This window comes from Grammomys surdaster, unplaced genomic scaffold, assembly GCF_004785775.1.
Source record: "Grammomys surdaster isolate TR1022 unplaced genomic scaffold, NIH_TR_1.0 145, whole genome shotgun sequence".
NCBI lineage: Eukaryota > Metazoa > Chordata > Mammalia > Rodentia > Muridae > Grammomys > Grammomys surdaster.
Window position 1 is genome coordinate 1,182,138 of NW_021604603.1, and position 16,098 is coordinate 1,198,235.

A 16,098-nucleotide genomic window follows, 5' to 3' on the forward strand; every position below is an offset into this window, starting at 1 on the left:
GATGGATGGATGGATGGATGGATGGATGGATGGATGGATGGATGGATGGATGGGATGTGAGAGTCATAATCCACATCAATCTTGCTTCAGAAGCAAATCAATTACCTTTTCCATAACTCCATCCCCAGAATTTTATTTATCTCTCTCCTAGGAAATATCATCCCCCACACCACATGCCTCACTTTGTCAGGCCTGCCATGTTGTCAGCACCACTGTCTAGTGTTATTCAATCCCTGTTCCTTCTTCCCTGCTGTTTCCTAGGGGAAGTCCTTTGTGTTTCATCTTAGGTGCTCCCAGTGCCAAGTCCAGGACTTTCACATACTCTCTTCATGGGAAAGGGGTACATTTGTTTATGCTCAGTAGAACATATATTAATTAACTGGATTTAACTATTTTACAATGTATACATTTTGTATTTCATGGGATCTCTGCATATGGTGCTTGCCCAGCATTCGCAAAGCCCTGGATTCAATCTCCAATATTGAAAAAAAAGTGCAATTATGATATTAGTTGACACTTAGATGATCTTACAGACTTAATTTAGCACCAACTTTTCACTCAGACCATAGATCATGAACTTTCCCCCACATATAATTAAAAAACCCAAATACTCTACTCCAATGACTACTAAAAAAGTCATCCTCATGTGTCCTAGCCTAAGTACCTCATCACTGTTGGGTATTTATAAGCAATACTGGAAGGACAGTCTTAACAAATAAAAGTCTTTGTTCTCAACAACAGTGAGGAACAGGCAGACATGAGGAGGCCATGGTGAGGTCCTGGCTCTGGCTGCCACCAAGGATCATGTCTGGGTCCATGGTCCTATGGTAGCCAGAGTCTGTGTTGACATTCCAGGCCTGTGTTATCACCAAAGGCCATGCAGATGCCTCTGGTTAAGACTTCCTGAGGCACCATGCTCACCTTACCCCTCACCTAGGCAGCACAATAGAGCTGACCCTAACATCAGGGGAGCTGATGAACAACTCCAAGGTCATAAGAGTGGAAGAGCTAGGCCCATGGTTGACTTCAGTACTCAGGAGAGCAGGCCTTGCACCTTACCTGGGAAGTACGGTAGAGCTGACCCTGGTAGTATGTACGCAGATGAACTGCCCTAAGGGAGTGAGCACAGGAGAGCGGACCCTTACTGTCCCTTACTGGCTGTGCCATTGGGTGAACGAGTTGGAACAGTGCTGGAGAGTTTGCCCTGGTGGTTCTGGCACAGGAGAGTTGGCAGGATGACCAACTTACCTACCTCCCAGGACCAGATCCAGGCCTTTGAGTTGGCCAACCCCAACATCCACCCCATCTATGATCTGCTGGAGCATGTGACAGGGCCAGTCCTGCAGATCTAAATCTGCAGGATCTCTGTAAGCCAGGGTGACAACAGGATATCTGAGAGGAGTCCTGTGAGGATCACATATAGATAGCATAGCAGAAGCCAGAGGCCTCAGAATAGACCAACGACAAGTTCCAATGAACATTTGTAAGTAAAGATATGTGGACAAAAGGCTATACTGTGGGACACACTGTGACACACTGCAGCTTCCACGATACCATTTTCTTTTTTGTTCTATTTTCTTTTCTTTTGCAGGATAGGTTGCAGGGACAGAGGGTGGATACAAAGGGATGGGAGAGATGGGTGAAATTGGAGTACACGATGTAAAATTCACGAAGAATCAATAAAATGCTGGAAAGGAAGTAAAAAGTATTTGCTCAAGTTTCTGGAGATTTCTGTAGAAAAATTGCTAGACGAGGAGGTCCGAGCTATTTTGAGGCTCACCGCACATGCTGCCAAGTCGCTTTCTAGTAACATGTACTGATTTCACCCGCTTCCAGCTGCAGCAAAGAGTCTGTGATTGGCAAGTGCCACACACTGTGGCTGGGGGAGGGTTTCTTGTCCATCCAAAGCCTCCAGGCAGTCGTAACAATGAGTCCCTTGTCCTGCCCAGCCCATCCGCTCTCCCCACGCTGGCCTCTGTTCGTGGTTCTAGGCTGTGTTGTGTAAGGTCTCTGTTCAGATCTGTCCTGCTGTTTGGCACTCTGGGCTTACCTCCTAGAGCAGCACTGGAAGAGCTAGAGGGTGAGTGAGTTGTCCATCTTGGAACTTTGGCAAGGGAAAGTCAAGGGAGGGGTGTACAGGGTGCTGAGACATGTGTGCACTTCAGGACTAGAGTCCTCAGCAAGATCCTGGTAAAGCAGAGGAAAACAGAGCTCACGGGATGCTAAATGCTATTGCTAGGATGTAGTGGAGGACACTTGAGGGAGGGCTGCAGTGACTGAGTATGGGAGGGTTAGCCTCTGTGACAATGGTTACAAGCAAGACTGGCCAGTGTGAACATGACTTCTGTTTCCCCGCAGGCCCTGAAGCCCCTCATGAATCCCCGAAAGAAAGTGGACTTGAAACTTATCATTGTTGGTGCACTTGGGTAAGCCAAGCCTGGCTGCTAGGTGTTCATTGGAGAAGAGCCTCACCTGGGAGTGTTAAGACTGTGCTCCAGGCTGTGTTCCCACCTCCAGGGGTCCCTGTCTGAGTCAGAGTGACAGCAAGCTTAGCTGAGAGTAGCTAGCAAAAAGTTCTTGGTTTGGGTCCAGCTATGTAGTAGCTGGCTCTATAGCCCTTCTGCATCTCGGTGTCCTCCCGTGTCCTGCTATACCCAACCCAAATCTACACACTGTTGTGGGATACCTAACCGTATCCCAGATTGCTCGTTTTGATTGGTTTCTGCTTCTAGAAACTATTTCATATCCTTTGCTCCCCAAAGGGTGGTCTCTAACCATCAAAACTAGAAATTCAGAATATGGGCAAGTCTCTGAGCAGCCTGAGCCCAACCTGAGGTATGCACTGTTGTTCTTCTGTGTCTGTCCCTACCAGGAGCAGCTCATGTATCAAATCTTAAACTAGGAAAAGGAAAAAAGAATAAGAACTAAAGAGGGAAAGAAAGAAAGAAAGAAAGAAAGAAAGAAAGAAAGAAAGAAAGAAAGAAAGAAGAGACTTCAGTGCAAAGGGGATGGTAGCATCCTGAGAATAGCATAGGTGTGTGTGTGTGTGTGTGTGTGTGTGTGTGTGTGTGTGTGTGTGTGTATTTATAAATATGTGTTTATACATGTGTGGATTTTTTTCTTCAGAGTAGGAAAGACCTCTCTCCTTCACCAATATGTTCACCAAACATTTTTCGAAGAATACCAGACCACACTGGGGGCCAGCATCCTCTCCAAAATTATCATACTGGATGACACGACTTTGAAGCTACAGGTGAGCAGTGTCCCCTGCCTCTTTATTACACACACACCTGAAAGTCACCCCCCCACACACACACAGCATCACGTACCAGAAGCTCAGAGGATCTGGAGAGAGATCAGCAAAATACATGGGCTAGCCTGGGCTAACCCTAGTCACTTCATTGGAGCACAGGCACACCCACTTGCTTATCAACTATAGCAGAAGTGAACAGTATAACTAGGACAGATGAACTATAAAGCCCAAAATGTATCTACTGTTGGGAGCTGGGCTAACAACCCCTACCCTCATAAACTAGAGCAATAACAAGAGCTAAGAGCTGTGGTAGAGTTGGGGGTAGAGCAGGGGTAAGAGTGCAGTGCCTGGGTGTGGAAGGGCACACTTATACCAGGATTTCCCCCATCCAGAAATGAAGGCTTTGGCATGATACAACCTTACTGGGCTTCCCTTCAGCCACTCATCAGAGCCCTGTGGTCACTGCTTTTCCCCCGCCAGATCTGGGACACAGGTGGTCAAGAGCGCTTCCGCTCAATGGTATCAACATTCTACAAAGGTTCCGACGGCTGTATCCTGGCATTTGATGTCACTGACCCAGAGTCCTTTGAAGCCCTGGATATCTGGAGGGAGGATGTCCTGGCAAAGATCATCCCTATGGAGCAGTCATATCCCATGGTGGTGCTGGGGAACAAAATAGATCTGGAAGATAGGAAGGTACTTTTCATTCATTCATTCATTCATTCATTCATTCATTTACTCAACAAACTGTATGTAACAACTGTATACCTCATGTTGTGTTGGGTCTCACATACAGTGCTGACAGAGTCCTTGCCTCAAGAAATCTACAGTCTAATAGTGACAATTACGATACAACGTGGTAAACGCAATGATAGTTATATACTTTGGAGATTTGGAGATCACAGTGAAAGGCTATCTAAGTCCAGAATAGAGAGCTAGCATCCTAGAAGAAGTGGGTTCTAGGCTATAGAAGCAGTATGATCTGAACTGAAAGCATGGGTACAGGGAGCTGGAGAGTTAAGACCTCAGAGGAGCCAGGAGTCAGATCTTGGTGGAATTTGATTTCATCTTCAAACAGTATTTTTTGCCTGGAGTCACGCAGGTATCGAAAGGTACCAGTTCTTTGATCTACAAGTTTACTAGGCAGCTAATCATTTCTCACTAAGTTATGCATACCCAGGATAGCCAATGAACCCTTTGACAATTGGTCTACCCTATAACTGCAGTGGCCATCCACTTGTGTAGGTTATAGCCATCACAGGACTGTTGAGTGGTAAGTTCTTTAACTTGCACGCAGAAAAGGAATAGCAATTGTCTTGATTTGTAAAGCATAGCATGAAGGTATTTTGTACTGTTTGAAGCCCGAATAATACCCAAAGGAGCTGTTAGAACCACATTCTCTCAGTATTTCTCATGGAAAACCATGATGGGAAACAGAGTCATTGCATCTGAACTGTTTTCACAGTGCTTCAAACAGAAAACCTCAGGAGAACTGACCCAAAACTTAGTACCATGAAGTATGCAGTGGACAGGAGACGGGAGAGAGACAGAAGGCATGCTTCCAACTGCCCCCACCTGCAAAGAGGCAAGATCCTTGTTCAGAGAGGACATCTTTAGTCTGAGTGTCTAGAATCTGAGAAGTGTGGAGAACAATCTCAAGCAGCTAGGGAACCTGCAAGTTTTGGCATACCTAAGAACAAAACTTTAGGAGAGAAGTGGGTGCTGAGAACATGTCTTCAGCTCTGTGTGGTCAGTTCAGGTTGGAGACTCAGTGTCAGTCAGACATCCTGTCTCAGACAGTAATCCAAGTCTCTGTTTCTTTCCTCACTGGGCCAGCGATAGTGACAGCTTCATTGTTAGCTTTCCAAGTCCTCAATCCCCACCTGCTTAGGTCAGATAGGAGCTCTGGGGTATAGTCCTGTCTGGAGTGAAGCAGGAAGTAGGAGGAAGGAGAAGTGGTCAGGGAGTGGGATAGTTCTTGTTTTGTGGGTCTCTCATGATGTAGCTTTATGTTTTCAGGCCTGCCATGTGTGGTAAAGTTCCTCTTCTGGAAGCCATTCCTTTGGGTCCTTCAGACTCGCTAAGTGGTGACATTTCATTGCACTCAACGGTATACATTGTGCGCGCTCCTGCTTTCTTACTTCAGGAATTACTCCAATCAGTCCTTTTAGGAATTCCAACCTTGCTGTTCCTCTGTGGAACACACTCATGCCTTCTGACCATGTTCTAAGGAGCCAGTTCTCTCTCCACCTCATGATCTTTCACCTTAGAACCCTCAGGAATATGCAGACCCCAGTCTTTCATGTCCACCAAGCTCCAGAGGCCATAGCTAGCAACCCACCTCAAGGCCCTCTTCCAACTCCTGTGGGAGGTTGGAGTAACTCTACTTACAACATAGCTTTCTCCAAGGAATCTTACCCAATCCTTCCTTCCAAGCCTTTTGTGTTCATGCTGTGGGCATTGGTGTTATCTAAGGGACTCTTCATCATGAGCCCTTGGAAATACACATGATCTTACTACGGCCACCCCCACTGCACACCCGAAGTCTATCAAATTACAATACTGAGATCCAACACCCACTTTAACATCTCCTTTCATATGCCTGTGTGTCAAGTTGAGGGAGTTCAAGAGAAGGAGGAAAGAGTTTTCTCAATGAAGTAAGGGGTACCACCCTCCAGTGAGTAAAGAAGTCAAAAAGGAGGCTTAAGAATCTTGGTAAAGGTTGGCTATTTAGAATCTCTCTAGCTTTTATAGATTCCAAATTATAATACAATTTAGGGTTGGATTCTGATTACTTGGGTAATTAAATCCAAACACCAGAGGAGGAGCTGGTGGAAGACAAGGACAAGAACTGACAAAACATGAAGGGCTCAGCTAAAGGAGGAGGCTGTGAGCTTGAGGTGGTATCTGTGGAGGGTGTTTCAACAGACCTGCTAGAGTACGTGCTTGTACATGTAGGGACCTGGGACTGAAGCTTTTCCAAGCAAGAGCATCAAAGGGTGGGAGGGCTCTGAGGAAACCTAAGAAATGGGGTGGGACAGTTGGAGCATCAGACATTAGAGAGCAGAGTAGGATGGGTGTGCAGGAGTTGAACAGAGAGGAAAACTGTGGTCGAAGAGAGGAAGGCCAGCTTTGTGTTTGGATCTGATTCTGTGGAGAAGATGGAAAAGTGGAGAGGTTTATAACAGAGCAAAACTGACTAAGCCAGCTCAGTCGATCAACAGGTTCTCCAGCACAGGAGTGAGGATTAAAAGTGACGATTAGACCATTTTGCAGCATGACCCCAGCCAGTTCTGAAGCTGAAGGCTGAGGCAGGTTTATTTTTTCCTAATTTGCTTTTAGATCACTTTAATTACATGCAAGTATTCGGGTCAGTTCTAAGTTGAGGGACTAGCAATACAGTAAATGCAAATAGTCAAGGAACAAGCAAGACAATAAGCAAAGTCCCATGATCACTCCTGTGATCACTGTCATGATCACTGTTTCTAAGGACTCATCAGAATGGCAAAAATATCAGAGCCTACTTCCCTGTCCTAGCCCACAGTCATATTCATGCCTGAGGCCTACTTCTTTGTTTTAGCCTAAGACTTAGATTCCTGACTGAAATTAATTCTCTGTTTTAGCCTAAAATTAGATTCCTGCCTGAACTTACTTCCTTGTCTGTCAAGGCCTAATGTCAGATTCCTGCCTGAAGCCCATTTCCTTGTCCTTGGCCAATGTCAGATTCCTGTCAAGCAGCCCCAAAAGCTCTCCACACAAAACATTCTGTCTACTTTGAGTAGTGGCAGCCTTGTGCCTATAGAAGAAACAGATTGCAAATGGTCAATGAATGATGGATGCCTGGCTGGATGTAGAGTAGGTGATGGATAGGTCTGAGCCAATCACCAAGGGGGTGAGCTTTGATTTAGAGAAGGAGAAGGGACTGGAAGAAGTAATGAGGCACCAGGCAAGCCAAACCCCTCCGTCATCTGTGGAGAGGCAGATGTGGGAATGGCCACAATGGAGAGGGTAAAAGGGAGACGGAGACCCAGGAAAAAGCCACGGTCACCAAATGGGGCGGACAAAAGATGGTTTGGGGAAGATAAAGAAAGTCTGTCTGTCAGCAAGAAAGGCCCAGAGGGAGGGCTTGGAGGGAGGTGGCCTAGTAGGAAGCAGACGTGCTGAACAATAATGAAATGAGTTCAGAGAAGCGTGGAAGAGGAAGTGGGAAATGAATGAAGAGAGACTTGACACACTATGGATATTGTTAAAGCCAAGAACTGAGCAGGGCAGTGCCTGCCCTCAGCTCGCTTCACTCTGGTGCTGACTTAGCAAAGAGTTTGTCAACCCCTGTTTGGGATGAGAGAAATGAAGAGTAGTCAAATGACTGTATTGAGGGAACTTGCAGTCACAGCACAGAGCTGAGGGGGCAGGCACCGTTCCTTTCTGTACCCTAGCTGAGCCAGCCACTCATGGTCCACCATGCTGCCTGCATGCCCTGGGTCCACTCCAACATCTTCTCTGCCATGGCAACCAGAAGATGGGTTTCCCTAGACTATTTGAGAATTAAGGGAAATGATGTAATTGTATCCTCCTTAATACCACTAAAGGACAAGCCTGGTAGTTTTTCCTATTTAATTAAGGAAATGTAATTATTTAAAAGTATTTTGCTAGATTTGGGGAGGAGGAAACTTTGAACCCGAGTAGTGATGACAGTCACTCAAGAGCAGGCATATACATAACGCCCTGAGTTATATGCTTAAATGAGACTACACTGTTAGCTTTTATGTGGTGTGTATTTTACTATGAGAAATACACACATACATATACCAGCATGTGCATACAGCCAGAAAGATTTTAAAGAAGTTACAGGCTCACATTTGTTTGAAAACCCCTCCTGCAGAAGCCAACAGTGAGAAAATCTTAGTTCATGAGAAAGGGACTGTAACATTTGAGCTGCAAGGAACCTATTCTCGGGAGTTTTATTGCTTTGCTCCAAGCCCAGGGGGTGAGTTCTGACCTACAACCAACTGGAATCAGAATGGTGTTTTCTAAAATAGTTTTTGTTATTCTTGGAGGTTTACGAAATAGTTTCAGATAAGCCAATTCTTTGACAGCTTTATTTCTGTTTATTTTATGTATATGAATACTTTGCTTAGATGCGTGTAAGTGCACCATATGCGTGCAGTGCCTGAAGAGGCCAGAAGAGGACATCGGATCCCCTGGAACTAGAGTTATAGTCAGTAACTGGGCTGCCGTGTGGGTGCTGGGAACCAAACACAGATCTGGAAGAGTATGGGGGGGGGTGTCAAAACATGAGGGTGGCCTCACTCTCTGACAAACCACTCTCAGTCCCACAAAAGGGAGACTTAGTCCCTTTGGTGCTGACCCCTTTTTATCCTTTCTTCTTAAAATGCATGTGCATGTGTAAGAGACAGGCATTTGTGCATGTGTGTATGTATGCATGTGTGCATATCTACATGTGTGTATGTGTGCATGTGTACATGTGTGTATGTGTACATGTGTGTATGTGTACATGTGTGTATGTGTACATGTGTACATATGTACATGTGTGTATGTGTGTATGTGTACATGTGTGCATATGTACATGTGTGTATGTGTACGTGTGTATATGTGTGCATGTGTATATGTGTGTATGTGTACATTGTGTATGTGTACATGTGTGTATGTATGCATGTGTGCATGTGTGCATGTGTGTATGTGTGCATATGTACATGTTTGTATGTGTACGTGTGTATATGTGTGCATGTGTGCATATGTACATGTGTGTATGTGTGCATGTGTGCATATGTACATGTGTGTATGTGTGCATAGGCACATGTGTGCATGTGTACATGTGTATATGTGTACGTGTGTGCATATGTACATGTGTGTATGTGTACATGTGTGTATGTGTGCATGTGTGTATGTGTGCATATGTACATGTTTGTATGTGTACGTGTGTATATGTGTGCATGTGTGCATATGTACATGTGTGTATGTGTACATGTGTGTATGTGTGCATGTGTGCATATGTACATGTGTGTATGTGTGTATGTGTACATGTGTGCATGTGTGCACATGTGCATGTTGAGAAAGGAGCATATGCCCATGCATGTGCAGAGAGGCCAAGGAGGCCATTAGCTGTCCTGCTCTATCATGAATGTCCTTATTCCCTTGAGACAAGAATTTGTCATTATACCCAAAGCTTGCCATTTCTGTGAGGCTGACTGGCCGGTGACCTCTCAGGATTCACCTGTCTCTGGCCCACAACACTGGGCATCTATGGTCGTACCCAGCTTTTGTGGGGGTGTTAGGGATTTGAACTCAGACCCTCATACTTAGGCAGCGAGCGCTCTTATCCCCTGAGCTATCTTCTTAACCCCATGTTAGTCCTTGACCTTAGCTCTCTTTGAGGCCCCACCCCCTTTACTCTTAGCACTATCACAGTGGAGAGCAATCTCAACATGAGGGAACAACCCACACCAAAGCCACAGCTGCAGCAATGACAGTGGCCGTGGTAACATAGGTACAGAAACAGTGATCATTTCTCTCCCTCAGGTGCCCCAAGAGGTGGCCCACGGATGGTGTAAAGAGAAGGATATGCCGTACTTTGAAGTTAGTGCGAAGAATGACATCAATGTGGTACAAGCCTTTGAGGTTCTGGCCAGCCGGGCTCTGTTGAGGGTGAGTGATGCGGTAGGGGAACTAGTCAGAACTGCCCTAGGCAGGATCCTCAGGATCTTCCAAAGAAGAAAATATGGGCATAGCTAAGGGCATGGAGGCGATGGGAGTATTCATCTTCTTCATTATTCCGTAGTTGGATGGGCTTAGCAATTCTAGTGCCACAGATGCCAGAGGCGTAAGTACCTGGGAGTACGTAGTTAGTTGGTTTTGCAGTTTGGCCAGCTACCACAAGTTATGGATTAATGTTGGTCATAGGTGCTGTAGTAGAGAGAGAGCTCACCAAGACGCTAAGGCTTCACTTTCCGAAGGGGCAGAGGGTTGTATCGTCTTGGGGAAGATCAACCCTCACCTAGCTCACTCCAGTTGCTTTATTGAAACATCAGACAAGGTTAATTGGGGCTGGGAAAGGTTCTAGCTACCAAAGTTATCTTGTCGTTTACTGCTCATGAGAACAGACAACCCACACAAATCTCAGTCCCTTTTGACCATGGCTAGATATGATCAAAAGTAAGAACTCCAGGTTTGCCAGGAGTGTCTTAGGACCAAGATTAGTAAACCTGTAAGCTCTCATGAAGCACCAAATGTAGACTTTGCAGAGAGAGAGAACATTTCTTCAAGGATCAGACAGTCTAATAATAATTTCTCACTCTCTACTGATTGATCCAAACATAGCAAAGGCTTTGCTGAAACATTTCACTTAAGGTCAGACATAAAGATTTTACAATACATATTACATCTCCACCCCCTTTTAAGCAGACTTGTTAGGGATAACAACCATTGTTATAGAATCATGAAGCTGTATAGTAAATATGGCCTTTTGTCTATCTAGTCGTCTAGCATTTTATGCAAATAAATAGACACACATTTCAAAGCCAGTAAAGTTATCACCACAAAGATAATTATAAAAATCACAAAAGCAAGAAACTTATCAAAATGATTGGTGGGATGGAATGAAGCTACAACATCTGCAAGACATTCTATAACATCCATGCCTGTTAGGGCAGCTTCTTTGAAAAATGTTTTTGTAGTTTCTTACTGCAAATCGTAACTCATTTGAGGAGAGTTAGGATGACCTAATGAATGCAGTATAAGCTTCTCCCAATCACATTTATTATCACTGGATCTTAAAGGCATAATACAGTAAGAAGTAATGCTCCAACAACATTTCAATTTCATATGTTCGCTTAATAGTCCTTTTTTTAAAGATTTATTTATTAATTACATATGAATACACTGTAGCTGTCTTCAGACACACAGGAAGAGGGCATCAGATCTCATTACAGATGGTTGTGAGCCACCATGTGGTTGCTGGGATTTGAACTCAGGACCTCTGGAAGTGCAGTCAGTGTTCTTAACCACTGAGCCATCTCTCCAGCCCCACTTAATAGTTCTAATTGATCTCCAATGTTGTCTCAATACAGCTTGTCTCAATACGGCTGTGTCATCAACTGCTTCCCTAGCTTACATTGTTGAGTCCGAAGTTCTTGAGAATGCATACGCCAGTCTTTAACAGATAGAGCAGTTTGTTCTTCATTATGAAGAGCAACAACTCTAGCTGTGATAGCTAATGTGACGATTCCTAGGACCACAGCAATTTATCATTCCCATGATCCATTGCATTCTTCTTAATATTCTTTCAGCAAGCTTTCACACTGGCAACATCACAAGTAAGTCTTGCCATGGTCTCGACAATCTCACTGGCTTGCTGGTCTTGCTCTGAGAATATATACACTTTCAAAAGGAAAGACATACTAGCATTGACACAGGTATGAAGGGTATAGTGCCTACATGTGATGCTATAATTGCCAGGGTGCTTTTGCACAGGTCCTTTCAGGAGCACCTTGTGGAGTATCTAAAAACTTCAGTCCTATGCCTGACGCTGGAGATCTAATTCAGTGGGGATTTCAGGAGTGATCTCTAGGCCAGTCCTCACTGTGGGATAAAAGTCTCTTGAGAGCAAGCATTTATTCAGTCAAGTGGAACCTTCAGCCTACAGGAGTGGCTGACAGCCTCTCCTCAGGAAGAGAAATAGATCTGGGTGCTTCACTGTGATGGCTTTAAAAGCTTGCATAGAGTATGGCATGTGTGCCAGACATGTACAGACAGCAAGGGACCATCAGACTCGGAAGGAAGAAGAGGAAGAACATGAGTGATCAGAGTGCAACGTTTGCATGACAAAGTAGGCCTGGTGGTGGGGTCCAGGGAAGAGGCATAGTGACAGCCCATGTGGTGGGTGTGGTCACTGAAGGCTGCCTAGAAACAATTGTGGGTTTTGCTTCTGTATGTTTGATTTTGTTTTGGTGATACAAGGTCTCATTATGCAGCCCAGGCTGAGCTTTAATTCACACTAACCCTGCCTCTACCTCTACCGTGTTGAGGGTCACAAGTGTGTGCCACCGTGCCCAGCTAATGGCAGAGTTTTAATGTTCCAACGTGGAGTTTGAAAGTTTGGCACAAGCTGAGATTCATGTTTACCTTATTTTGCCACCTTGAACTAAGAGCAGTGTCTTAGAGAAGTGGGGCAGGCATGGTGGCATACTCCTTTAATAGCAGTACTCATACTTAACAGCAGAGGCAGTCAGAGCTCTGTGAGTTCAAGGCCAGCCTTGTCTACATGGTATGTTCCAAGATAGTCAGAGCTACATAGAGAGAACCTGTCTCAAAAAACAAAAGGTCATCGTTGTCAGAGCAGTGATTTTAAATGGAGAAAATGCACAAGGGACGCTTAGGAGATTAGAGGCATCCTGTAGGTAGAAATGGCTGCCCTTGTTGTGGGTGATTTGCTAACTTGTATGACCCATGTTGTCCTGAAGAGAATGCCTCAAGACCCTGTTGGTAAAGTCAGGCAGGTTTTTCTCCCAGCAGCTGCACAGGGAATAGTTAAGAGCTTTCTCTGTTCACATGGCCCTGCCTGGTCCTCAGGCCGGTCTTCAGCCCTCACTGCTTTCTGTGAAAGAACAGCAGAGAGTACTTGTCTTAGTGCATGGTCTGTAAGCATGGCTTTGCCACACAGTCAGGAAAGCTGGCTCCTAACATGCAGGTGAGCATGCCTGTACCCTTAGCCAAGACAGCTTATCACAACTTACCACGATTATGTGGTGCAACTATTGGCAAACACTCGGCTGCATGGAATTCTGCCGGTGTGTATGTGTGGTCATCATCTGTCCTTTCAGAGGAGTGTCCTTCCCTTCCTATTAAATTGGAATTAAGGTATGGCCTTCCTACTGTGTCACTTTCATCACATGTGGCCATTAGCAGGTGGCAGTTGTCTACTTGTTCTTGTTAAAATTCTTTCTCTGCAATAAAGGAGCTTGGCGACCACATCACAGTTCCTGATATTCCTGCAGGAAACTAAGCTGAGGTCTGGAGGTCATAGGCACTGTGGCTGCAGACAGACTGACCTGGGTAAAGTCCTGTCCTGGTACTTTCAGATGCAGACCTGTCAAAACATCCGACTGATCTGAGCTTCGGCTTCCCCATCTATAAAACGAAAACAATCCCATCCCATAACCACTTCATGAGGGGTCTCAAATTAGGGGTCTCATTGCATGCAGGCTCGGGAGTGTTGAAGTTGAGCCCTGGTCCTTCCTCCAAGCCCCATGCTCTCAAAAATAAGACTCAGACCCAAAATATATTTACAAATACCTTAGCCATGTAGCTAGACTCTCCTTTGGCTAGATATAACCTAAAATATCCCATTTAGTCTAGCCTACATTCTGCCGCATGGCTGGTAACCCGTGCTCAGGTACCATGCGTACATCTTACCACATCATCCCAGTGATTCTCCAGCCTGACTCTATCCCAGAATCCTTTTTGCTTCCCAGATGTCCCACCTCTATTTCCTGCTTAAGCCATAGGCCACTGGCTTTTTAATTGACAGGTGTTGCATCCATACAATATGCAGAATATTCTGTCTACACAGGAATGTGACACATAAGGACAATAGAATGAAGCAGGAGCCTGTGGTGAAGGTGGGGTGACTCAGGCTATTGGAGGCAAGGGGAACAAGGTGCCCATATTGCAGAAGCAGAGTGTTTGGAAAGTGTTTGCAGGTAGATACGGTGGGTCTTTGGGGACGTGGGGAGGAAGGAAAGAAGGGCAGAGATCCAGTCACCCAGGCTTCAATTCATGGGCTCATGCATGAAGCCAGATATGAGTTTAGTTTATGAGAGAAGGAAATACAGTGTTGAACAGGATGAGGTGAGGGGACATGTGTGTGATAAAGCCAGCAAAGCCTCGCAGGCTATGGCCACAGGAGATAGCCTCAACACTGAAGAGCCAGAACTTCCAGCAGGTGGCACTGGGGTGTCCATTGTATTCAGGCGCCTGCCCAGGACTCAGGTGTCCAATAGGGCACATACTTCAGCAGTATATACGTATTCAGGAAATGAGAAATTTCACACCAACAAGTTACAGGGTGGAACATAAGATCCACGTGGATTTTCATAAACATCTTTACATATCTTTACATGTTTGCAAACATAGTTTGACAGTCCCTCTAATGACCTGGCCCTTCTTTTATTATTATTATTATTATTATTATTATTATTATTATTATTATTATTATTTGATCTTTTTTATGGTCCAGTTGCTCTACCCCTCCCAGTCTCCCTCTGACTGTTCCTTATCCCATTCCCCCTCCCCCATCTCCAAGAAGCTGTCCCTGCCACACACATTCACCTCACCAAACCTCCCCACTCCCTGGGGCCTCAAGTATCTTGAGGATTCGTCTTCTCTCAATGAGGCCAGACCAGGTAGTCCTCTGCTCTGTGTGTGTGTGTGTGTGTGTGTGTGTGTGTGTGTGTGTGTGTGTTGGGGGCCTCAGAACAGCTGCCTGAGACCTGGCCCTTCTTAGAGAGGTCGTTTGCTCCTTCACACCAACCCTGAGGCTCCAAGGAGGTAATCAGAGAGTTGGGGAGGAGCTAGGACTCAGCAGAATCCTGTCTCTACCTCTACTCACTGTGTGTGACTTTACTAAGCTGCCCTCGATGACCAGCATCAACGACATTGTATGGGATTTGTTTTGTAAGGATTTTATGTAACACTCTACAGAGAAGGCCTCTAATTAAAGATGGCTGCTGTGAGGGGGAGCCATGCATAGGGCGAGCTACCTACTGCAGAGTGGGTGGGCTCACTGGGTGACCAAGAGGCTGCCCAGTCAATGAAGACATCAAACTGGGATGTAGGGACATTCCTGGAGCTCCTGTGAGGACAGACTTCTGTCTCACACGACCCCAAACACTGATTCTTCCTATTTAAATATGCATCTTAATTTTAAACTCTAATAATTCACAGGTACTTGCTGAGGGACGGTCAGTGTCCATCATATGAGGGATCTAAGGGCAGCTGATGCTCTGCTAGCCCAGGACTCTATAAGGGAGTCTGAGAAATGCTTTGGGAAGGAAAACTGGCTCTTGGGTGTCTTTGGGGACCACTATTATCGGAGTGCAGCAGGTCGGACCTGATATCTGATAACAATTCCTGAGGTCAGATTCATTGTTACATTTGGCTGGCAGTTACTAGCTGGGAGGCTGACCTGCACCTAGGTGCTGTGGAGAAAATAAAAGCCAGAGGCATGGCCCTGTCCCTAGAGTATCTATGGAAAGGTGACTTGAGACAGGCCACCGTGTACAGTTCTGTCTAGCATGCAGGAGGTCTGTGTTCAAACCAGTGTAGCACATCTGTGGACACACAGAGTTGGTGCACACCTGTTCCCACACTTGCTCCTACATACAACAGTATGTGGATGGAGCACTGTGAGGATGGAGCACTGTGATGATGGAGCACTGTGAGGATGGAGCACTGTGAGGATGGAGCACTGTGAGGATGGAGCACTGTGAGGATGGAGCACTGTGAGGATGGAGCACTGAGGATGGAGCACTGTGTGGATGGAGCACCATGAGGATGGAGCACTGTGAGGATGGAGCACTGAGGATGGAGCACTGTGAGGATGGAGCACTGAGGATGGAGTACTGTGAGGATGGGGCACTGTGAGGATGGGGCACTGTGAGGATAGAGCACTGAGGATGGTGCACTGTGAGGATGGAGCACTGTGAGGATGGGGCACTGTGAGGATGGAGCACTGAGGATGGAGCACTGTGAGGATGGAGCACTGAGGATGGAGCACTGTGAGGATGGAGCACTGTGAGGATGGGGCACTGTGAGGATGGAGCACTGTG

At 45.8% G+C, this 16,098-nt stretch overlaps 1 protein-coding gene across 1 annotated transcript in view; it reads left to right on the top strand.

Moving 5' to 3' along the window:
• Positions 1 to 16,098, top strand: part of Rab7b (RAB7B, member RAS oncogene family) — a 24,858-nt gene that overhangs the window by 5,366 nt on the left and 3,394 nt on the right. Inside the window, exons 2-5 of the mRNA XM_028764764.1 lie at positions 2,359 to 2,426; positions 3,127 to 3,253; positions 3,734 to 3,949; positions 9,794 to 9,919. Of these exons, the coding sequence (XP_028620597.1) occupies positions 2,374 to 2,426; positions 3,127 to 3,253; positions 3,734 to 3,949; positions 9,794 to 9,919 (522 nt within the window). The 5' untranslated portion in view covers positions 2,359 to 2,373. The remainder of the gene's footprint in view (positions 1 to 2,358; positions 2,427 to 3,126; positions 3,254 to 3,733; positions 3,950 to 9,793; positions 9,920 to 16,098) is intronic.